This window comes from Ursus maritimus, unplaced genomic scaffold, assembly GCF_017311325.1.
Source record: "Ursus maritimus isolate PB19 unplaced genomic scaffold, ASM1731132v1 scaffold_16, whole genome shotgun sequence".
In the NCBI taxonomy this organism is placed as follows: domain Eukaryota; kingdom Metazoa; phylum Chordata; class Mammalia; order Carnivora; family Ursidae; genus Ursus; species Ursus maritimus.
The window spans coordinates 27,486,662-27,512,348 of NW_024424008.1; the positions used below are offsets into that span (position 1 = coordinate 27,486,662).

The following is a 25,687-nucleotide window of genomic DNA, read 5'->3' on the forward strand; positions in this document are numbered from 1 at the left end:
TCTTGGACTGAGAATGTACACCCTTGTTTAAGATAGTTAACCAAATCTGTGTGATATCATAAAAGACTCAAGATCATATAATAAAGCCAAAACTTTGCTTGCAGAAAGGTTCTATGATAAATTCTTCCTGGTAAGGATATACATAAATAGATCATTGGCCCATTCTATAAGCTAGGATGACTCTTATTACTATTAGATGGGAACATAAAGGAATGTCCCTTCTATGTCCCAAAGTTTATGTTGTTGAGGTCTCGTGAGTTAGGAAGAAAAGAGCTGGCTGAAGATGTGGAGTGCAGAGGTAATAAAGAAATGTCAGTCAATCCAATATTTTTTGTTCACACTCACAGGTGACCAAGAAACTCAACTAAGCCATGGAGATATGGTTGAATCAATCATCCACAAATGACTTCATCCTCTTGGGCATTTTTTCTCACAGTCCAACTTAACTTGTCTTCTTCTCTGTGGTTATGGTGGTCTTCAGAGTGGCTCTCTGTAGGAATGTTCTCCTCTTCTTCCTCATCTATATAGAACCTCAACTTCACACACCCATGTACCTCTTCCTCAGTCAGCTCTCCCTCATGGACCTCATGTTGGTCTGCACCAATGTGCCAAAGATGGTGGTCAACTTCCTTTCTGGTAGGAAGTCCATCTCCTCTGTGGGTTGTGGCATACAAATTGGCCTCTTTTTCTGTCTTGTGGGATCTGAGGGGCTCTTGCTGGGACTCATGGCTTATGACCATTATGTGGCCATTAGCCACCCACTTCACTATCCTGTCCTCATGAGTCAGAGGGTCTGCCTCCAGATTGTTGGGAGCTCCTGGGCCTTTGGGATAAGAGATGGTGTGATCCAGATGGTAGTAGTAATGACCTTCCCCTACTGTGGCTTGAGAGAAGTGAACCACTTCTTTTGTGAGATGCTATCCTTGTTGAAACTGGCCTGTATAGACACATCCATTTTTGAGAACGTTATATATGCTTGCTGTGTCTTCATGCTGTTTCTTCCCTTCTCCATCATTGTTGCCTCCTATGCTCATATCCTTTTTTTAAATGTTTTTTTATTATATTATGTTAGTCAGCATACAGTATATCTCCAGTTTCCAATGTAAAGTTCGATGATTCATTAGTTGCGCATAACACCCAGTGCACCATACAATGCATGCCCTCCTTACTACCCATCACCAGTCTATCCCATTCCACCACCCCCCTCCCCTCTGAGGCCCTCAGTTTGTTTCTCATAGTCCATAGTCTCTCATGTTTCATTCCCCCTTCTGATTACCCCCCCTTTCTTTATCCCTTTCTTCCCCTACTGATCTTCCTAGTTCTTATGTTCCATAGATGAGAGAAATCATATGATAATTGTATTACTCTGCTTGACTTATTTCACTTAGCATTATCTCCTCCAATGCCATCCATGTTGCAGCAAATATTGAGAATTCATTCTTTCTGATAGCTGAGTAATATTCCATTGTATATATGGACCACATCTCCTTAATCAAGTCATTGGTTGAAGGGCATCTTGGCTCCATCCATGATTTAGCTATTGTGGACAATGCTGCTATGAACATTGGGGTGCATATGGCCCTTCTCTTCACTACGTCTGTATCTTTGGGGTAAACACCCAGTAGTGCAATGGCTGGAACATAGGGTAGCTCAATTTTTAACTTTTTAAGGGACCTCCACACTGTTTTCCAGAGTGGCTGTACCAACTTGACACTATATTATTCTTAAAGGATGTATCCAACAAGTGGATATGACATTTATAAATAACTATGCCCCCAACAGGGGAGCAGCCAGATACACAAGCCAACTCTTAACCACAATAAAGAGACATATCGATAATCATATGTTAATAGTAGGGGACCTCAACACTCCACTGTCAGCAATTGACAGATCACCTAAGCAGAAAATCAACAAAGAAAGAACTTTGCATGACATACCAGACCAGATGGACCTCATAGATATATATGGGACACTACACCCCAGAACAACAGAACATTCATTCTTTTCGAATGCACATGGAACTTTCTCCAGAACAGACCATATACTGGGTCACAAAACAGGTCTCAACTGATACCAAAAGACTGAGATTATTCCCTGCATATTCTCAGACCACAATGCTTTGAAACTGGAACTCAATCACAAGAAAAAATTTGGAAGAAATTCAAACACTTGGAAACTAAGAACCATCCTGCTCAAGAGTGACTGGGTAAACAAGGATATTAAAAATCAATTTAAACAATTTATGGAGACCAAAAAGAATGAAAACACATTGGTCCAAAACTTAAGGGACACCTGCAAAGGCTGTCCTAAGGGGGAAAAACATAGCCATTCAAGCCTCACTCAAAAGAATAGAAAAATCTAAAATGCAGTTTTTATATTCTCACCTCAAGAAGCTGGAGTGGAACAGAAGAACAGGCCTAACCCATGCACGAGAAGGCAGTTGATCAAAATTAGAGCAGAGATCAGTGAATTAGAAACCAGGAGCACAGTAGAGCAAGTCAACAGAACTAGAACCTGGGTCTTTGAAAGAAGAAATAAGATCAATAAGCCACTGGCCAGACTTATTCAAAAGAATAGAGAAAGACCCAAATTAATAAAATTATGAATGAAAGGGGAGAGATCACGACCAACACCAATGAAATTGGAAGGATGATTAGAAACTTTTATCAACAGCTTTATGCCAATAAATTAAACAACCTGGAAGAATGGATGCCTTCCTGGAAACCTGTAAACTACCAAGACAGAAACAGGAAGAAATTGATTATTTAAACAGACCGATTAATTAGGAAGAGATTGAAACAGTGATCAAATCCTCCCCAAAAACAAGAGTCCAGGGCCTGATGGATTCCCTGGGGAATTCTACCAAACATTCAAAGAAGAAATAAGACCTACTCTCCTGAAGCTGTTTCAAAAAATAGAAACAGATGGAAAACTACCAAACTCATTCTATGAGGCCAGTATTACCTTGATCCCCAAACCAGGCAAAGACCCCATCAAAAAGGAGAATTACAGACTGATTTCCCTAATGAATATGAATGCCAAAATCCTCAACAAGATCCTTGCTAATAGAATCCAACAGTACACTAAAAGAATTATCCATCATGATCAAGTGGGATTCATCCCTGGGATGAAAGCATGGTTCAACATTCGCGAATTGATCAGTGTGATACATCATATCAACAAGAAAAGACTCAGGAACCACATGATCCTCTCAATTGATGCAGAAAAAGCATTTGACAAAATACAGCATTCTTTCCTGATTAAAACCCTTCAGAGTGTAGGGATAGAGGGTACATTCCTCAATCTCATAAAAACCATCTATGAAAAGCCTACAGCAAATATCATTCTCAATGGGGAAAAGCTGGAAACCTTTCCCTTAAGATCAGGAACACGACAAGGATGCCCACTCTCACCACTATTATTCAACATAGTACTAGAAGTCCTTGCAACAGCAATCAGACAACAAAAAGGGATAAAAGGTATCCAAACCAGCAAAGAAGAAGTCAAAATGTCTCTCTTCGCAGATGACATGATACTCTATATGGAAAACCCAAAAGAATCCACTCCCAAACTATTAGAAGTTATAGAGCAATTCAGTAATGTGGCGGGATACAAAATTAATGCTCAGAAATCAGTTGGATTTCTATACACGAAAAATGAGACTGAAGAAAGAGAAATTAGGGAATCCATCCCATTTACAATAGCACCAAAAATCATAGGGTACCTTGGAATTAACTTAACCAGAGACGTAAAGTATCTATATTCTAGAAAATATAAATTGCTCTTGAAAGACATTGAAGAAGGCACAAAAAGATGGAAAAATATTCCATGCTCATGGATCAGAAGAATTAACATAGTTAAAATGTTCATGCTACCCAGAGCAATCTACACTTTCAATGCTATCCCGATCAAAATACCAATGACATTTTTCAAAGAACTAGAACAAATTGTCCTTAAATTTGTATGGAACCAGAAAAGGCCCCGAATCGCCAAGGAACTGTTGAAAAGGGAAAACAAAGCTGGGGGCATCACAATGCCGGATTTCGAGCTGTACTACAAGGCTGTGATCACAAAGACAGCAAGGTACTGGCACAAAACAGCACATAGACCAATGGACAGAATAAAGAACCCAGAAAATGGACCCTCAGCTCTTTGGGCAACTAATCTTTGATAAAGCAGGAAAAAACATCCGGTGGAAAAAAGACAGTCTCTTCAATAAAAGGTGCTGGGAAAATTGGACAGCTACATGCAAAAGAATGAAACTTGAGCACTCTCTCACACCATACACTAAAGATAAAACAGATGGATGAAGACCTTTGATGTGAGACAGGAATCCATCAAAATCCTCGAGGAGACATAGGCAGCAACCTCTATGACATCAGCCACAGCAACCTTTTTTCATGACACATCCCAAAGGCAAGAGAAACAAGATAAAATGAACTTGTGGGACTTCATCAAGATAAAAAGCTTCTGCATATCCAAGGAAACAGTCAAAAAAACTAAGAGGCAGCCCACGGAATGGGAGAATATATTTGCAAATGATGTTACAGATAAAAGACTAGTATCCAAGATCTACAAAGAACTCAAACTCAATACGCAAGAAACAAATAAATAAATCATAAAATGGGCAGAAGATATGAACAGACACTTTTCCACATGAAGAATATAAAATGGCTAACAGACATATTGAAAAAATGTTCAAAATCATTAGCCATAGGGAAATTCAAATCAAAAACCACAATATATCACTCATTACGCCAGTTAGAATGGCAAAAATTGATACAAGGCAAGAAACAACAATTGCTGGAGGGATGTGGAGAAAGGGACCCTCCTACATTGTTGATGGGAATGCAAGTTGGTACAGCCACTCTGGAAAACAGTGTGGAGGTCCCTTAAAAAGTTAAAAATTGAACTACCCTATGACCCAGCCATTGCACTACTGGGTATTCACCCCAAAGATACAGACGTAGTGAAGAGAAGGGCCATATGCACCCCAATGTTCATAGCAGCATTGTCCACAATAGCTAAATCATGGAAGGAACCGAGATGTTCTTCAACAGATGACTGGATTAAGAAGCTGTGGTCCATATATACAATGGAATATTACTCAGCTATCAGAAAGAATGAGTTCTCAACTTTTGCTGCAACATGGACGGCATTGGAGGAGATAATGCTAAGTGAAATAAGTCAAGCAGAGAAAGACAATTATCATATGATTTCTCTCATCTATGGAATATAAGAACTAGGAAGATCGGTAGGGGAAGAAAGGGATAAAGAAGGGGGGGGTAATCAGAAAGGGGAATGCAGCATGAGAGACTATGGACTCTGAGAAACAAACTGAGGGCTTCAGGCGGGAGAGGGGTGGGGGAATGGGATAGACTGGTGATGGGTAGTAAGGAGGGCATGTATTGCATAGTGTACTGGGTGTTATACGCAACTAATGAATCATCAAACTTTACATCAGAAACTAGGGATGTACTGTATGGTGACTAACATAATATAATTTAAAAAATTTAAAAAAAGAAACTAAGGATATACTGTATGGTGACTAACATAACACAATGAAAAATTATTATAAAAATAAAATGAAATATGTTGGTGTAAAATTTAATTTATAATTTATATTTCTTTATAGAAAGGAAGTAAAATGAAGAATACATAAGGCACTTGGCCAGGAAAGTATTTGGTCAATGTTAATATTATTCATAAGGAAAGATTCTTATGAGTTGATGTATCATGTCTTTGAAGACATCAGTGGTTTTTTTATCGTGATGAAAACAGTTTTCCTTACTATGAATGCATTTGCATCAATTTAATTATTTAGAGAATCTGAAAGCTGGAGGGTCCCAGAATGGCCTTTATTCATGTTGTACATCCTTTCTTTGATCTAGCACCTGCTTTAATGTTGCTGTAACAACATTTCCTATTAAGAAAAATATTAATTTTGCACCTGTCAATAAATTACTTGTGATAAATTATATGTATCACGTATCAAAAGGGTTTTGACTACTGACCATAACCATTTGAAAAGTTATAAATAATACTTCTGAAAAGTAGAGCGTAACAATTTCTCAAATAATAAAAGTGGGGTGTTATAACTTGGTATTAATAAATAAGAATTAGGTAATGTTTTATTTGGAAGGGACAGTGGAGATAATATTACCATTGTAAGAATCAGCCAACAGCATCTCCCACACATGGTTTACAGCCTTTTTATCATCTCCATTCTTGCTTAGCAAAATCTGTCCTTGGATGCAGTCCATCTCCAGTACTTTAATAAGATAGGGTATAAGATGGATAGATTCCTAAAATGCTCAACAACTTTTTTATACTTCTTTCTAACTTGATTAGTAGTTTCAATAAGCACAAGATGTTGATATATTAATAATTCTCTCTTGAAGTTTGAGGTAATTTTCTCTTGCTTCTATTGTTGAGGCTGAGAAGCCTCTGACATTTTGACTTTTTTAAATAAATTATGTTGTTTTTTCTTGAAGGTTTTAGGGCCCTTTGTTATCAGTTTATCCTCAGTGTTTAGAAGTTTTGCAATTACAAACCTTAGGGCCATATATGTTTGTGTGTGTGGATGTGTGTGTGGGTGCCTATGTATATTTTCTCCATATTGAATGGGCCTGATTAATTCCCTGGCCAATCTTGAGGTTCACATCCTTCAATCTGGGAAATATTTTTTTGATCTTTAAATTTATTTTAGAGAGATAGAGAAAGTGTGTGTGTGTTTCCATAGTGGGAGGAGCTGAAGGGGAGGGAGAGGAAGGGTCAAGAATCTCCAGCAGACTTAGTGCTGAGTGTGGAGTCCAATGCTGGGCTTGATCTCAGGACTTGAGATCATGACCTGAGCTGAAACAAAAAGTTGGATGGTCAACTGACTGAGCCACCCATGTGTCCCGACCTGGGAAACATTCTTATATGTGTTGATAGCTTTACCTCTTCCATTTTGTCTGTGGCTTTATTCTCTAACTCCTAATAATAAGATATTGGTCTATCTGTAATAATACTTCAAAATATTATCTTCTCTTATTGATTCTCTTTTTAAAATTTACTTTCTATGTATTTCTTTCATAAGAGCACTGTGTTTTACCCTCTTCTTCAATAGTACTTGGTGCCTCCAAGTACTGAGGCTTCCATATTTCTTTGGGTTAATCATCTTTCTGTATATCAATCTTCTACTACATGGCCATGGCACCTATAGATTGTAGCTCCTTTAACACTCTTAAGACAGCCATAATTCCTTCCTTCCAAATCTGGCTTCTAATCTTCTGTGGAAATCTCTTTCACATGCTCTAGTTTTCTTTGACCTTTTAGATTTCTATCTTCACTATCATTTTAGTAGTATTTCAGGAAGGAAAAACTAAATCTCAAAGAATAAGTGAGATATTCATAAGGCAAGAAAGAGAAAGGTTTTATGTCAAAGAATGTACACTGAATGGAACAATTTTAAGAAAACTAGAATTTAGGAACATTTTTCACTTCTTGCCATCCAGGGGTCCAAATCTGGTCTGATAGCTGGCTCATATCATTCACCACATATGCACTGATATACACTGTCTAGCCATAACTTCAGGGGCACAAACGTCAATAACAGGCAATAAATCTACAGTTCATGCACTATGTTCAAAATTTTAAATATTTTTCTCTGTCTTGTTTTGAAAATCAAAACAGTAAAACCCATAGCAAACTAGCCTATTTTAAAAACAATATCTCCCTTTTAAAAGGAATACAAAGTTCACTTATTTCCGTTCTCCAATTTCTCCTAGTACATAATCTTTTATGATCTCATATTTATGCTATACTAGTCTTTAATGCAAACATATATATTTGAAACAAATGTTGAATAATAAGACAATAAACCCCATCAAAGGTTTTGGGTAGATCTACTCTTCACTGCTGTTACTTCAAAGAATAAAGGTTTTTAAAATATATAAGTATCATGCAATAGCATTTGAAATTCCAAAGGACAAATGCAAAGTCAAACTAAGGTCCCCTCAATCCTAAGCCTGCTCACTTCTCTATTTTGCCTTGCTCATTCTTTGCCATGAACACCAACAATAAAGATTCTGCCCATTCTTTTCTATCACTTCTGCCTCCTGACCAAACGTTGTGCTTCTTTGTATAGCCCTGAAGGCCATGGCATGGCGTGCCCCTCTTCTTGAAAACTGTGAGTAACAAAATATCTTTTCAATGGCAATGTTCTCCTGATCCATTGGCTTCGCCACACCTGAATAAAAACAAAATATCAGCTACATTTTATTTTATTTTATCTTATTTTATTTTTGTCAGGTACATTTTAAATCAAAGGATCTTTCTCAGATCTCAAATATAGCAGGAAAAAAATTTTGTATCATGCCCTCTGACCACTACTCCCACTCCACTACTAACACTGATGTGGCTGCTGGAAGGCAGCATATTGGAGAAACAACATGGAGTTTGAGTTCTAAGTGTCATATTCCAGATTCTAATCCTATTTCTACCATTTTCTAACTGTTACATTGAGTAAGTTATTCCACCTCTTCAATATCCATTTCCACATTTATAAAAAGGGCATACTACTACTGACCTGGAAAGTTGATATGATGAAATAAAGTATTAATTTTTAACAGACAACCAGGGACCCAGTAAGTATAGTGCAAGTCTAATTTATCTTTCCTTCGGGATTCTAGTAAAATTTATGAATAAAAACCTTCTAGGTGTTATATCTAAAGGTTAATGTTAAGCCAGTGTCTAGAAGCTACAAGACAACAGATTTTGTCTCAATATAAAAAGGGAAATTTCAGATTCCAGCTACAACATGTAAAGAGTTTGGGACCTGCCAACCCATACTTACAAGAAAAAAAAAAAGCTGAACAAACTAAAAATCAATGATTTTCTTATGCCCATTAGAGAATTTAGGTCAGAGGACAACCATCCCTCCAGAATCTGGAGAAAAGGACAAATACAGAGAATCACAGTTAAGATCAATTACTGAAAACAAAAGCTGCTGGAAGGCATATGTTGGCAGGAACACTTAAATGGCAATATGTACCTAAATGGTAAATGCTGGAGGTGGAATGTGGACTAGCGTGAGAGTAAGAATCTCCTATAGGACACAGTCTTAAGTGGGGACACACTTTCATGGGTTTTACCTATGGAAACATCACTAGTTTCTCAGGGTGTAAAGCTAAGAAAAATTCCTTCTGTTTCTAATAGGGAGAAAGGAATAGCAAACATTTGAAATATGCCCAGACTATCTAGAGTGTTCTTCATTACAAAAGTGTACTCAGCAAGGGAAAAATTTTTGCCCATAACTTATCTGATCAGGGAGAGAAGAAATTACTCAACTGTAGCTCATCTGAAACACTGGATCACTAAAAGAAGGGAAAAAAGAGCAAATAAACATTGCGAAGGTTACACTCAGGGTTATAGGCCCACTAAAAGATTAAGATTTAATCATAGGATTACAAAATGCTTCCCATTACATTTCAATCTACCATGATATCAAAAGACCTCCAGTGAAATAACATTGGATTACACTTAAAAGACCTTCAAGGAACAGACTCTGTTTAAGAAAGAGATTAAAAGAAAGACATTTGACACCTATAATTATAGCAAGTATTAAACACAGATCATCTACTAGTCCATCATTAAACCATACATTAAAGGTCTATTTGCCTGAGTTATTATAACTCAATACATCATATATGGAATTCAACAAAAATTAAAAGGCATACCAAAGAAAATTTAAAAGCACACTCTGAAGAGACAAAGCAAGCATCAGAATGACACACAAATGTAAGGGGTGCCTGAGTTGCTCAGTCAGTTTAGCCTCTGACTGGATTTTGGCTTATGTCATGATCTCCAGGGAGTGAAATCAAAGCCCTAAGTTGAGCCCCACATCAAGCCCAGTTTTAAGCTTCACATCAGGCTCAGCACTCAGCAAGGAGTCTGCTTGAATTTCTCTCCCTCTGCCCCTAACCCCATTCACACACATTTTCTCTCTAAAAATAAATAAATAAATCTTTTAAAAAAAGAATCAGACACAGATTTTTAGATTATCAAATAGGGTAGTAATAATAACTACAATTAGCAGGTTAAAGACTCTAAAGGAAAAATGTTAACAGCATGCAACAATAGATGGATAATGTAAGCACAGAGATGGGAATTCTAACCAATAATGAAAAGAAATGCTATAAATCAAAAACACTATAACAGAAATAAAAAAGGCATTGATGAACTCATCAGTAAGCTGAACTCAGATGAAGAAAGAATACATGAGATTCAAGCTATATCAATAGAAACTTCTGAAACTGATAAACAAGAAAGAATTAAAAATGTAAAAGAATATCCAAAAATAGTGGGAAATTTTCAAAAGGTGTAACATACTAATAATTGAAATGCCAAAAGCAGAAGGAAAGAAAATGGACCAAACACACACAAAAAATTTAAATAAATATCTTTGAGATTTTTTTCCACAATAAATGACAGATTCCAATCTACATATCCAGGAACTCAAAGAATGCAAAACAGGAAAAATACTAAAAAGTCAACAACTGGGTATGGCATATATAAACTACAGAAAAACAAAGACAAAAGACAATCAGGAGAGCAGGTAGAGATAAGAGAATACCTTGCCTAGAGAAATAAGAATTACATTAGACTTTTGCTCATAAAATTTGCAAGCTAAAAGAGATTGGAGTAAAAAAAAGTATCCAAAAAAAACCCCAAAAAACAAAACCCTACAATCCAAAAATTCTATACCTGCCTCACCCCCCCCCCCCCAGAATCCTTCAAAAGTAAAGCAAAAGAGTTTTCAGGAAGATGGTGAAGTAGGAAGTACCAGGAGTCTATTTCCCAACCTATACAACAATTGTATTGGCAGAATCCATCTAATGTAATTATTGCGGCACTCTGGAGCCTATTGAAGGCTTGCAACTTCTAGTAAAGTGCAGTCAATTTCAGCTCTTAGCACAGTAGCGGCTACCCATTCCTCAACCTTCCAGTTGCATGGCAAGAAGCTATGCGTGTGTTCCTTGTGCAGCTTGCACATCTTGCAGCAATGAGGATGAGGGGAAAAAAAAACAACAACAAAAAACGGGGCTCTGTCCTCCAAGCAGCAGGGATCTGTGCTCTGAGCTGATTGCTGCTTCTGATTATAGAGGTGCAGAAAAAGAGGCAAGCGGCCATTGTTGCAAGCCCTTCTTCCTCAAGTGGAAGTGACTGCAGGTGACAAGGATCTGGTGTCTTTCCCCACTTCCCTTTCATTTTTCTCTTTTTCCTCTTTAGGGGTCATACATTAAAGTTTAGGACATTCAAAAACAACTGCATATACAGAAAAAATCGGAAAGTGATGCACATCCAAGAAAAAGTTCAGAAAGACATGAGAGGACCTAAAGCTTACACTCTGGAGGATCCTTGCCACAGAAACAGTCTACAAAAATCAATTACAAAGACAAAAATAATAACGAGAAATAGATAATCTGTAGGAAGTGGGAAAATCTAATTTCCACAATAATGATGTTATTAATCAAAAGCCCAGTTTTCAACAACAACAAATCACAAAGCATACAAAGAAACAGGAAAGTTTGGACAACTCAAAGGGGAAAAAAAACTATTGCTGAAAGACTGATGGAAATTATACTAGAAAAAGACTTTAAAACAACTGACTTAGGGGTGCCTAGGTGGCTTAGTCAGGTAAGCAACCGACTCTTAATTTCAGCTCAGTTCATGATCTTGGAGTCTGAGGTTGGAACCCCTGCACCAGTCTCTGCACTCAGCAGGGAGTCTGCTCAAGGATTATCTCCCTCTGCCCCTCCCCCTCTCTTTCTTTCTCTCCTAAATAAATCCTTAAAAATATTAAAAAATAAAACAACTGACTTGAAGATGCTCAAAACTAAAGGAAGATATGGAGAGAGGCAATAAGATGATGCATGAACAAAATGAAAAAATCAAAAAGAGAATGAAAACCTAAATGAACTCTCTCCAAAAAATTCTAGCCCTGAAAAGCAGAAAAACTAAAATGAAAGATGAGCTAGGGGATACAAACACAGATTGGAGCAGGAAAAAGAAAAAAAAAGTGAATGTGAAGATAGTACAATATAAATTATTGAGACTGGAGAAAAGAAAGAAAAAAGATTGAAGGATAATGAACATAGCCTAAGGGACCTCTGGAATACCACCAAGCAGATCAACATAGATATTTTAGGAGTCCTGGAAAGAGAAAAAGAAACAGAGAGAATATATAAAGAAATAATGCCTAAAAACTTCCAAAATTTAATGAAATACATGAATATAGACATCCAAAAAGCTCAACAGACTCCAAATAAGATGAACTCAAAGACCCACACTGAGACACATCATACTGAAACTTTTGAAAGACAAAGAATTTTTTTTAAGCAATAGGAGAGAAGTGACGTCACATATAAGGGGTCCTCAGTGAGATTATCAGCAGATTTTCTCATTAGAAACTTGAGAAGTCAGAAGGCAGTGTGCTAATAAAGACAAAACACTAAAGGAAAAATACTGCCAACCAAGAATCTTGCATCCAGGAAAACTTCTTCAAAAATAAGAAAGAAGTTAAGATATTCCTTCTTACATAAAAACAGAGAGCTCATAACCACTAGACCTGCCTTGCAAGAAATGCTTACGGAATTCTTGCAGGGTGAAATGAAAGAACACTAGACAGAGATTCAAAGCCATATAAAGCCATAAATATTACAATAATGGTGAATGCGTCGAATTATTGTAACAATAGTGCGTAATTCTACTTTTAATTTTCTACATGATTAAGGAACTACTACTCCTTTATGATTTTTCATGTATTTATTATTTATTTATTTTTTAATGAAGTATAATTGACATACGGCATATTAGTTTCAGGTGCACAATATAATGATTCAACAATTCTATACATTTCTTGGTGTTCATCAAAGTAAGTACACTGTTAATCCACTATTTTAAAAAATTAGATACATTATTAAAAATTCTTCTAAAAGCAAGTAGTTTTTAAACTTTGGTTTGTAACTCAACATTTTGTTTTCTACTTGCTTTAAGGGACTAATGCATTTAAATAATTATTAATTTGCACTTTGGAGCACACAATATACAAATATGTAATTTTGTGACACCAATAATAAAAAGGAGAGGAGACAAAGTTACAAAGGAACAAAGGTTTTATATGTTTCTGAAGAGATTCTGATAAAGATTAAAATAAGAATGCTATTATTTTAGGATATTAAATGCGATCCTCATGATAACCACAAAGAATATAGTTTTAAAATATATACAAAAGGAAATGAGAAAGGAATTTAAACATTTCACTTAAAAAAAAATCAACTAAACACAGAAGACAATAGAAATGCAGGAAATTAGCTTTTTCAGCTGGTCCACTGAGTCGAGCTGGATAGGTACCAGACCATCCTGAACATCCACGGAATCAGCCTGAGACGCAGGAAGATACATCTGGATCTCTACAAATGAACATCTGCAGCGATGAGTATTGAAGTACTAAGTGGGGAGCCGTGAAGCCTGCACAGATATCGGAAGATAAACGGAAGGGGGAGAGCCGCCGCGTTCGGGCACTGGGAAGCGGTAGCCACCTGCACTGGGGAGTGGACAGACTCAGGGACCAGCATCCAGGAGAGAGCAGACTGAGACCATGAGCTGGGTAATGCACAATCTAAAAACCGGAGCTCTGGAGTAAGCGAACCACACTGAAACAGAGCTCCGGAGCGCGCGGGGGCGGCTGGTGGTGTTAGAAACACAAAGGACAGAGATGCGCCAGCCCTGGAAGTGAGGGCTGGGACACCGGCTTTGGGGCACACATCCCGGGACGCTGCAGGGTTGAGCACCACCAACAGAAACAGAGTTAAAGTGGCCAGATCCCTCTGTTCTGAGACAGAGGCTGAGATTCAGCTACTGCTGCTCTGACTCTCAGAAGAGGCACAGCAAACAGCCAGGGAAAGCCGCCAGAGAACAAAAGCCTGGAAATACCAGCTCACAGTGTGCCCATCCCCATGCCCCCTGCCAGGGGACACGGAGACTCTACCTAAACAGGGTTTGCCTGAGTATTGGAACAGCAGGCCCCTCCCCCAGAAGGCAGGCTGAAAAATCAAGAAGCCCACATTCCTAAGATCCCTATAAAACAAGTATGCACTGCCTGGGTCCTGGTCAATAATTTGGGCTCTCAACAACCCCACAACCTCTCCTAATCAGATTGACAAGAAGGACAAATCCTCCCCAGCAAAGAAAAGACAGAGTCTGTGGCCCCGGCCACAGAACTAATGGATATGGATACAACCAAATTATCAGAAATAGAGTTCAGAGTAACAATGGTCAAGATGATGTGTAGACTTGAAAAAAGTATTAACAAAAATGTTAATGAGAATATAGAATCTCTAAGGGCAGAAATGAGAGCAAGACTGGCAGAAATTAAAAATTCTATGAATCAAATGCACTCAAAACTAGATGCTCTGATGGCCAGGGTGAATGAGGCAGAAGAACGTATCTGCGAATTGGAGGATGTGTTAGTAGAGAAGAAAGCTAAAATAGAAACTTGGCTCAAAAAAATCCAAACTCAAGAAGGTAGGTTACGGTTGGGGTGCCTGGGTGGCGCAGCGGTTAAGCATCTGCCTTCTGCTCAGGGCGTGATCCCAGCGTTATGGGATCGAGCCCCACATCAGGCTCCTCCGCTATGAGCCTGCTTCTTCCTCTCCCACTCCCCCTGCTTGTGTTCCCTCTCTCGCTGGCTGTCTCTCTCTCTGTCAAATAAATAAATAAAATCTTAAAAAAAAAAAAAAGAAGGTAGGTTACGGGAGATTACTGACTCAATGAAACGTTCCAATGTCAGAATCATCGACATCCCCGAAGGGGTGGAGAAAAACAGAGGTCTAGAAGAAATATTTGAACAAATTGTAGCTGAAAACATCCCTAATCTAGCAAAGAAAACAAGCATTCGTGTCCAAGAGGCAGAGAGGACACCTCCCAAGCTCAACCACGACAAACCTATGCCACGTCACGTCATAGTACAATTCACAAATATTAGATCCAAGGATACAGTATTAAAAGTGGCCATGGCAAAGAAATTTCTCATGTACCAAGGCAAAGTTATCAGAATTATGTCAGACCTGTCTACACAGACCTGGAATGAGAGAAAGGGCTGGCGGGGCATTTTTAAAGCTCTTTCAGAGAAAAACATGCAGCCAAGGATCCTTTATCCAGCAAGGCAGTCATTCAGAATGGATGGAGAAATAAAGACCTTCCAGAATCGCCAGTCATTGACCAATTTCATAACCATGAAACCAGCCCTACAGGAGATATTAAGGGGGGTTTTATAAAAGTAAAAAGCCCCCTAGAGTGATACAGAACAGAAAGTCACAATCTATAGAAACAAAGACTTTACTGGCAACATGGCATCATTAAAATCATATCTCTCAATAATCACTCTCAATGTAAATGACCTAAATGCTCCCATAAAGTGCCACAGGGTTGCACTTTGGATAAAAAGACATGACCCATCCATTTGCTGTCTATAAGAGACTCATTTTGAACCTAAAGATACATTCAGACTGAAAATAAAGGGATTAAATACCATCTTTCACACCAATGGACCTCAAAAGAAAGCTGGGGTAGCAATTCTCATATCAGACAGATGGGATTTTAAACTAAAGACTATAGTTAGAGACACAGAAGGGCACTATATTATTCTTAAAGGATGTATCCAACAAGTGGATATGACAATTATAAATATATGTGCCCCCAAAAGGGGAGCAGCAAGATACACAAGCAACTCTTAACCACATTAAAGAGACATATAGATAAAAATACGTTAATAGTAGGGGACCTCAACACTCCACTATCAGCAATAGACAGATCTCCTAAGCAGAAAATCAACAAAGAAACAAGAGCTTTGAATGCCATACTTGATAAGTTGGACCTCATAGATATATATAGAACACTATACCCCAGAACCAAAGAATATTTCTTCTATTCTAATGCCCATGGAACATTCTCAAGAATAGACCATGTTCTGGGTCATGAAACAGGTCTTGACTGATACCAAAAGACTAAAATTATTCCTTGCATATTCTCAGACCACAACGCTCTGAAATTGGAACTCAATCACAAGGAAAAATTTGGAAGAAACTCAAACACTTGGAGACTAAGAACCATCCTGCTCAAGAATGATTCGATAAACCAGGAAATCAAAAATCAATTTAAACAATTTATGGAGACCAAAGAGAATGAAAACACAATGGTCCAAAACCTATGGCATACTGCAAAGGCAGTCCTAAGGGGAAAATACATAGTCATCCAAGCCTCACTAAAAAGAATAGAAAAATCTAAAATGCAGTTTTTATATTCTCACCTCAAGAAGCTGGAACAGCAGCAGAGGAACAGGCCTAATTCACATATGAGAAAGCAGTTGATCAAGATTAGAACAGAGATCAATGAATTAGAAACTAGGAGCACAGAAGAGCAGATCAACAGAACTAGAAGCTTGTGCTTTGAAAGAATAAATAAAATTGACAGACCACTGGCAAGACTTATCCAAAAGAATAGAGAAAGGACCCAAATTAATAAAATTATGAATGAAAAGGGAGAGGTCACAACCAACACCAATGAAATTGGAAGGATTATTAGAAACTTTTATCAACAGCTTTATGGCAATAAATTAAGCAATTTGTAAGAGATGGAGAAATTCCTGGAAACCTATAAACTACCAAGACTGAAACAGGAAGAAATTGATTTTTTAAACAGGCCAATTAATTATGAAGAGATTGAAACAGTGATTAAAAACCTTCCAAAAAACAAAACGCCAGGACCATATGGTTTTCCTGGGGAGTTCTACCAAACATTCAAAGAAGAAACAATATCTATTCTCGTAAAGTTATTTCAAAAAATAGAAACAGAAGGAAAGCTACAAAACTCATTCTATGAGGCCAATATTACCTTGATCCCCAAACCAGGCAAAGACCCCCTCAAAAAGGAGAATTACAGACTGATTTCCCTAATGAATATGGACGCCAAAATTCTCAAAAAGATCTTTGCTAATAGAATCCAACAGTACATTAAAAGGATTAAACATCATGACCAAGTGGGATTCATCCCTGGGATGTAAGGGTAGGTCAACATTCACAAGTCTTTCAGTGTCATAGATTTTATCAATAAGAAAAAAGCCAAAAAACATATGATATTCTCAATAGATGCAGAAAAAGCATTTGACAAAATACAGCATCCTTTCCTGATTAAAACCCTTCAGAGTATACGGATAGAGGGTACATTCCTCAATCTCATAAAAACCATCTATGAAAAGCCTACAGCAAATATCATTCTCAATGGGGAAAAGCTGAAAGAAAGCCTTTCCCTTAGATCAGGAACACGACAAGGATGCCAACTCTCACCACTATTATTCAACATAGTACTAGAAAACCTTGCAACAGCAATCAACAACAAAAAGGGATAAAAGGTATCCAAATCGGCGAAGAAGAAGTCAGTCTGTCTCTTTTCACAGATGACATGATACCCTATATGGAAAACCCAAAAGAATCCACTCCCAAACTATTAGAAGTTATAGAGCAATTCAGTAATGTGGCGGGATACAAAATTAATGCTCAGAAATCAGTTGCATTTCTATACACGAGTAATGAGACTGAAGAAAGAGAAATTAGGGAATCCATCCCATTTACAATAGCACCAAAAATCATAGGGTACCTTGGAATTAACTTAACCAGAGACGTAAAGTATCTATATTCTAGAAAATATAAATCGCTCTTGAAAGACATTGAGGAAGACACAAAAAGATGGAAAAATATTCCATGCTCATGGATCGGAAGAAATAGCATAGTTAAAATGTGCATGCTACCCAAAGCAATCTACATTTTCAATGCTATCCCGATCAAAATACCAATGACATTTTTCAAAGAACTGGAACAAATTGTCCTTAAATTTGTATGGAACCAGAAAAGGCCCCGAATCGCCAAGGAACTGTTGAAAAGGGAAAACAAAGCTGGGGGCATCACAATGCCGGATTTCGAGCTGTACTACAAGGCTGTGATCACAAAGACAGCAAGGTACTGGCACAAAAACAGACACATAGACCAATGGAACAGAATAAAGAACCCAGAAATGGACCCTCAGCTCTTTGGGCAACTAATCTTTGATAAAGCAGGAAAAAACATCCGGTGGAAAAAAGACAGTCTCTTCAATAAAAGGTGCTGGGAAAATTGGACAGCTACATGCAAAAGAATGAAACTTGAGCACTCTCTCACACCATACACAAAGATAAACCCCAAATGGATGAAAGACCTTGATGTGAAACAGGAATCCATCAAAATCCTCGAGGAGAACATAGGCAGCAACCTCTATGACATCAGCCACAGCAACCTTTTTCATGACACATCTCCAAAGGCAAGAGAAACAAGATAAAATGAACTTGTGGGACTTCATCAAGATAAAAAGCTTCTGCATATCCAAGGAAACAGTCAAAAAAACTAAGAGGCAGCCCACGGAATAGGAGAATATATTTGCAAATGATGCTACAGATAAAAGACTGGTTTCCCAGATCTACAAAGAACTTCTCAAACTCAATACAAGAGAAAGAAATAATCAAATCAAAAAATGGGCAGAAGATATGAACAGACACTTTTCTAATGAAGACATACAAATCACTAACAGACACATGAAAAAGTGTTAAAATCATTAGCCATCAGGGAAATTCAAATCAAATCCACACTGAGATACCACCTTATGCCAGTTAGAATAGCAAAGATTAACAAGGCAAGAAACAACAATTGCTGGAGAGGATGTGGAGAAAGGGGATCCCTCCTACATTGTTGGTGGGAATGCAAGTTGGTACAGCCACTCTGGAAAACAGTGTGGAGGTCCCTTAAAAAGTTAAAAATTGAGCTACCCTATGATCCAGCCATTGCACTACTGGGTATTTACCCCAAAGATACAGACGTAGTGAAGAGAAGGGCCATATGCACCCCAATGTTCATAGCAGCATTGTCCACAATAGCTAAATCATGGAAAGAGCCGAGATGCCCCTCAATAGATGACTGTATTAAGAAGATGTGGTCCATTTATACAATGGAATATTACTCAGCTATCAAAAAGAACGATTTCTCAACATTTGCTGCAACATGGACGGCATTGGAGGAGATGATGCTAAGTGAAATAAGTCAAGCAGAGAAAGACAATTATCATATGGTTTTTCTCATCTATGGAACATAAGAACTAGGAAGATCGGTAGGAGAAGAAAGGTATAAAGAAAGGGGGAATGAAGCATGAGAGACTATGGACTCTGGGAATCAAACTGAGGGCTTCAGAGGGGAGGAGTGTGGAGTAATGGGATAGGAATGTGATGGGTAGTAAGGAGGGCATGTATTGCATGGTCCACTGTGTTTAATACACAACTAATGAATCATCGAACTTTACATCAAAAAGCAGGGATGTACTGTATGGTGAATAACATAATATAATAAAAAATATTATTATAATAAAAAAATTAAAAAAAATGCAGGAAATGAGGGGCAAGAAATATTATAAGACACATATAAAACAAAAAGCAAAATGACAGAAGTAAGTCCCTTTTCATCAATAATTACTTTAAATGTAAATGGATTAAATTCTACAATCAAAAGACGGGATATGGAATAGTTGATTAAAAAATAAGATCTAACTAAATGCTATCTATAGAAACTTGCTTTTATTTATTTTTTATTTTGTTAAAGATTTATTTATTTATTTATTTATTTGGCAGGAAAGAGAGAGAGAGAGGGAGAGAATACGAGCGAGGGGTGTGGCAGACAGATGTAAAGGGAGAAGAAAGTTCCCCGCTAAGGAGAGAGCCCGACATGGGCCTTTATCCCAGGACACCGGGATTATGACCTAAGCTGAAGGCATACAGTTACCCAACTGAACCAACCAAGGGCTCCCAGAGACTTGCTTTTAGATCCATGATACAAATAGATTGAAATTGAAGGGATAAAAAAGTATGTTCCGTGAGATTATAACAAAAAGACAGCAAGAATGGCTATACTAATATCAGACAAAATAGACTTTAAATCAGAATAGGTTACAATAGACAAAGACATATTTATAAAAAGTTTAACATAGCAAGAATATGTAATAGCCATAAACATTAACACATATTATGACTGACCATAAAAACATGAAATAAAATGATGCCTGGCTGGCTCAGTTTGTAGAGCATGCAACTCTTGATCCCCAGGTCATGAGTTTAAGCCCCATGGTGTGTGTAGAGCATACTTTAAAAAAAATGAAGTAAAAATTGACAGAATTGAGGAGACAAATAGGCTGTTCTACAAAGTAGTTGGAAACATTAATACCCCACTCTCAATAACAGATAGAACAAGACAAAAGTAAGGAAATCGATTTACACAACATAATAAACCAACTTGATCTAACAGAAATATATAGAACTCTCTACCCCACACAACAGCATAAACATTCTGAAGTGCACATGAGACATTTTCTAGGATGAAACATATGCTCGGCCACAAATTAAGACTCAGCAGATATTAAAAGATAGATATCTTATGAAGTATATTCTCCAACCACAGTGGGATAATGTTAGAATCAATAACAGAAAAAACAAAAACAAAAACCTGGGAAGTTCACTGATTTATGGAAATTAACACATTCTGAAACAACCAATGGGTCAAAGAAGAACCCAAAAATGAAATTAAAAAAAAGTCTTGAAAGAAAGGAAAAGAGAACACAATATACCAAAACTAATGGGATGAAGCAAAAACAGTCCTAAGAGGGAAACTTATACCTGTAAACCCTTAAATTAAAAAACAATAAAGCTGGGGTGCCTGGGTGGTGCAGTAGTTAAGTGTCTGCCTTTGGCTCAGGGTGTGATCCCAGCATTCTGGGATGGATCCCTGCATCAGGCTCCTCCATTGGGAGCCTGCTTCTTCCTCTTCCACTCCCCCTGCTTGTGTTCCCTCTCTCACTGGCTGTCTCTCTCTCTGTCAAATAAATAAATAAAAACTTTAAAAAAAAAAAAAAACAAGAAAGCTCTCATGTCCACAACCTAACTTTACAATTTAAGGTACCAGAAAAAGAATAAACTAAATCCAAAGCTAGCAAAGGCTAAGAAGTAAAGATTAGAGCAGAGATAATTAAAATGATAAATTGAAAAATAGAGAAAATCAATGGAACCAAAAGTCTGTGCTTGAAAAGATAAACAAAATTGACATTTAGTTGATGCTCTAAGAAAAAAAGAGAGAAGACTCAAATTACTAAAATCAGAATTGAAAATGGGGACAGTACTAATTACACAGAAATTAAAGGATTATAAGACAGTATCATAAACAATCGTATACCAAAAAACAGATAACCTAGATGAAATAAAAAAATTTCTAGAAACAGAAAACCTGTCAAGACTTATTATAAAGAAATAAAAAAATCTGCATTGACCTACAACTGGTAAGAAGATTGAATCAGTAACCAGAGATATTCTGACAGAGAAAAACACTGGACATGATAGCTTTCGCTGGTCAATTCTACCAAACATTTGAAGAGAACTAATACCATTCCTTTTCAAACTTGCCCCCTCCCCGGCAAAAAAAAAAAAAAAAAAAAAAAAAGAGAGAGAGAGAGAGAGAAGAAAACAATGGGAACATGTCTTAATTCATTCTGTGGAGTTAGCATTACCTTGACACCAAAACCAGACAGACACTACAAGGAAACTACAGACCAATATCCCTCATTGGTGTTAAACATTGGTGTTAAGACTCTCAAAAATACTACTAGCAAACTGAATTTAACAGCATATTAAAAGAATTATATACCATGATCAAGTAACATTTATTCCTGGAATGCAAGGATGTTTCTGCATATGAAAATCAATCCCTGCAATATACCACATAACAGAATACAGGGAAAATATGCATAATAATCATGTTTGATGCAGAAAAATCATTTGACAAAATTTGACAGCTTTTCATGATAAAAACACTAAGAAATAAAAGCAAGCAAATAAAAACTAGGAATAGAAGGAAAGTATCTCAACATAATAAAATCCATAAAAGAAAAGCCCAAACAACATTGTATTTAGAAATTTGTATTATTAAAGACAAATATTTTCCTCTAAGATCTGAAACAAGATGAAAATGCCACTTTTGCTACTTTAAGTTCTAATCAGAATAATTAGGCAAGGAGTGCCTGAGTGGCTCAGTTAGTTAAGCATCCGCCTTTGGCTCAGATCATGATCCTAGGGTTCTGGGATCAAGCCCCAGGTCAGGCTCCCTTCTCAGTGGGGAGCCTGCTTCTCCCTCTCCCTCTGCAGCAACCCCTGCTTGTGCTAGCTCTGTCAAATAAATAAAATCTTTAAAAAAAAGAATAGTCAAGAAAAAGCAATGAAAGGCATTCAAGTTGGAAAGGAAGAAATAAAATCATCTCTGTTCACAAATGACATAATCTTATATGTAGAAAACACTAATGGTTCAAAAAAAAAAGTATTAGAGTTAATAAATTAATTTAGCAAGGTATCAGGATATAAAATCAATGCGCAAAATCAGCCACATTTACAGACACTAAATATGAATGATCTCAAAATGAAATTATGAAAAAAAATTTACAATAGTATCAAAAAGAATAAAACACCTAGGAATTAACCAATGGGGTGAAAGACTTGTGTGATAAAAATTACAAAGTATTGCTGAAATAAATTTTTAAAAACCCAAGTAAATGAAAACATATCCCGTGTTCCTGGATTGGAAGACTTAATATTGTTAATATATCAATACTACTAGAGATAATTATAGATTTAGAGTAATCCCTATCAAAATCCCAATGATGCTTTTTTTCAGAAAAGAAAATCCTAAAATTAATTTGGAATCTAAAAGAATCCTTAATAGTCAAAACAATCTTGAAAAAGAGGAACAAAGATGACTGATTTCAAAACTTACAACAAAGCTACAGTAATCAAAATTGAGTGGGACTAGCATAAAGACATATAGATCAAAGGAGTAAAATATAGAGCCCAGAAATAAACTCTCACACATTTTCCAAATATTTTTTGACAAGGGCACTAAGACCATTAAATGGGGGAAAACACAATCATTTAAATAAATAGTGCTAGGAAAAGTGGATATCTATATGTAAAAGAATGAGTTTAGATCTCATACAAAAATTAACTCAAAATGGATCAATGGCAGAGTGCTTGGGTAGCTTAGTTGGTTAAGTGTCTGCCTTTGGTTTAGGTCATAATCCCAGGGTTCTGGGATTGAGACCTGCATTGGGCTCCCTGCTCAGTGGGGGACCTACTTCTCTGCTCCCTCTCCCACTCCCCCTGCTTGTGCTCTCTCTAATAAACAAATAAAAGCTTTAAAAAATGGATCAAAAGCCTAATCATAAGACCTAAAGTTAAAACTCTCAGAAGAAAAGATAGGGTAAAAGCTTCATGACACTGGAGACAGGAATAATTTCTTGAATATAACACCAAAGGCACAAGCAACAAGAGAATGTCTACTATCAGGAAGGAAGGAAGGAAGGAAGGAAGGAAGGAAGGAAGGAAGGAAGGAAGGAAGGAAGGAATATGAAAGAAAGATCCGGACAGACATGCCATCAAAGAATATAAACAGATAGCAATAATCACATGTAAAGATCCTCAGTCAGCATCATCGGTCATGAGAGAATTATAAATTTAAACAACACTGAGATACATTTATGTATTTATTAGAATGGATAAAATCCAGAAAGCCAAAAATAGCAAATTCTGTCAAGAATGCAGAATAATATGAACTCTCATTCATTGTGGGTGAGAAAGAAAAATAATACAGCCACTTTGGAAGATGACTTGGCAGTTTCTTACAAAGCTAAATATAGTGTTACCATATAATCTACCAATCCTCCCCCCGCCCAGGTATTTATGCAAATGATTTGAAAACTCAAGTCCAGACAAAAACTTGTACACAGATGTTTACAGCAGCCTTATTCATAGTAGCCCAAAACTGGAAGTGATGAGATGTCCTTCAACAGATTAGTAGATGAACAAAGTGGGGTTCATCCTTTGAATGAAAGACTATTGAAAAATAAACAGGAATGAACTATATTGAATCAGGCAAATAAATAGATAAACCTTAAATGTGTGGTACTAAGTAAAAAAAAAAAAAAGCCTGCTGTAAAAGGCTACCTGCTGTATAATTCCAATTATTTGATACTCTGGAAAAGGTAAACTATAGAGAAAATAAAATGATTAATGGTTGCCAGGGGTCAACTGTAGAAGGAAGGAATAGGTGAAGCACAGGAAATTTTTGTCAGTAATTCTATTCTGTATTAAATAGTAATAATAAAGACATAACATTATCTATGTCTCAAAACTCATAGAAGTTTAAAGCAGAAGAGTGTTCTTTAATGTATACAATTAAAAAATATAATTTAGGAAGTTGAGAGATCCCAGGATAGAAAGCAGAATGTAACAAAAGAATGTAATTATATGGCAAATATTTGAAACAATTTCATTGAAGGAAATTTTCACTGGGGAAATGGTGTTAACCTAACTAACTGGTTAAGTGCTTACCTACCTAAATGGATTCTGTATGACTAAAGACAAAAGAAAGTGTGCATAAGTACTATAATCTCGTTGATAAAATTGTTTCCCATGGGCACCAGTTAAAATTCTGATACTGTTTTGCACGTATACTGGTATCAAACAATTAAAGTTTTGGTACAGATTGGAAGCTGGGCTTCTTTCTCACTGTTGGCATGAGAATTTACAGATAAGCAGGGGGATCCAGGTGGTAGTGGATTAGAGTTTTATAATCAATATGAACTCATTTTTAGCTTAATACAGATAGATGGCTACATATAGAAATACTTAGAAATACATATATATATACATGTATATATGTATATATATATATGTGTATATATATACACATATATATATATGTTAAAGTACACACATCTATTTATGTGCTGTCAGCTGAGAGAACCTAAAAGAAATGACACTTCAGTAGCAAAAAGCACATCCAGTCTCAAAATTTTGGGTTTTAGTACCAGTCTCCAATGAAAAGAACCAAGACTCTGGAGGAATGGCTGATGCATATTGGGGCAGAGTATGCAGAAGATGAACCTGGAGAGCTTCCTCTAGTGTCAAAAGTAATAAAGTGCTAAGGAAGGGGGAGTAGAAAAAAAAAAGAAAGAAAAGAAAAAAAAAGGCAAAGAAAAAAGGAGAAAAGAAAAAAGAAAAGAATTGGGGCACCTGGGTGGCTCAATCGTTAAGTGTCTGCCTTCGGCTCAGGGCCTGATCCCAGGGTCCTGGGATGAAGCCCGGCATCGGGGTCCCTGCTCAGCGGGAAGCCTGCTTCTCCCTCTCCCACTCCCCCTGCTTGTGTTTCCTCTCTCACTGGCTGTCTCTCTGTCAAATAAATAAATAAAATCTTAAAAAAAAAAAAAGGAAAAGAAAAGAATAAAGAGACCACGTTGATGAAAGAACTCGTGTGGCCAAATCTGGAACAATTTAAAAAACCAATTTAAACAAATAAAGGATCACTGGATCATAGCCCAAAGAATAAAATAAATATCTATGATCCATACTAATATACATGAGTAAATGATACAATGTGTTATTGAATGAGTGAGACAAAACAAACTTCCCAACGAAGGATTGTTCTAAATTATTTATATGGAGACTTTCAATGAAGTTAGCATGACTTGCACTCCT

The 25,687-nt window shown here is 36.9% G+C and overlaps 1 protein-coding gene across 1 annotated transcript; it reads left to right on the forward strand.

Annotated features, from left to right (window-relative positions):
• Window positions 1-320: 320 nt before the first annotated feature.
• Window positions 321-25,137, forward strand: LOC121102826 (olfactory receptor 2V2-like). Its single transcript, XM_040630634.1, is given in 2 exon segments — window positions 321-1,049; window positions 25,018-25,137. Coding segments are annotated over 2 exon segments (798 nt in total). The 5' UTR covers window positions 321-371.
• The last annotated feature ends 550 nt before the right edge of the window (window positions 25,138-25,687 follow it).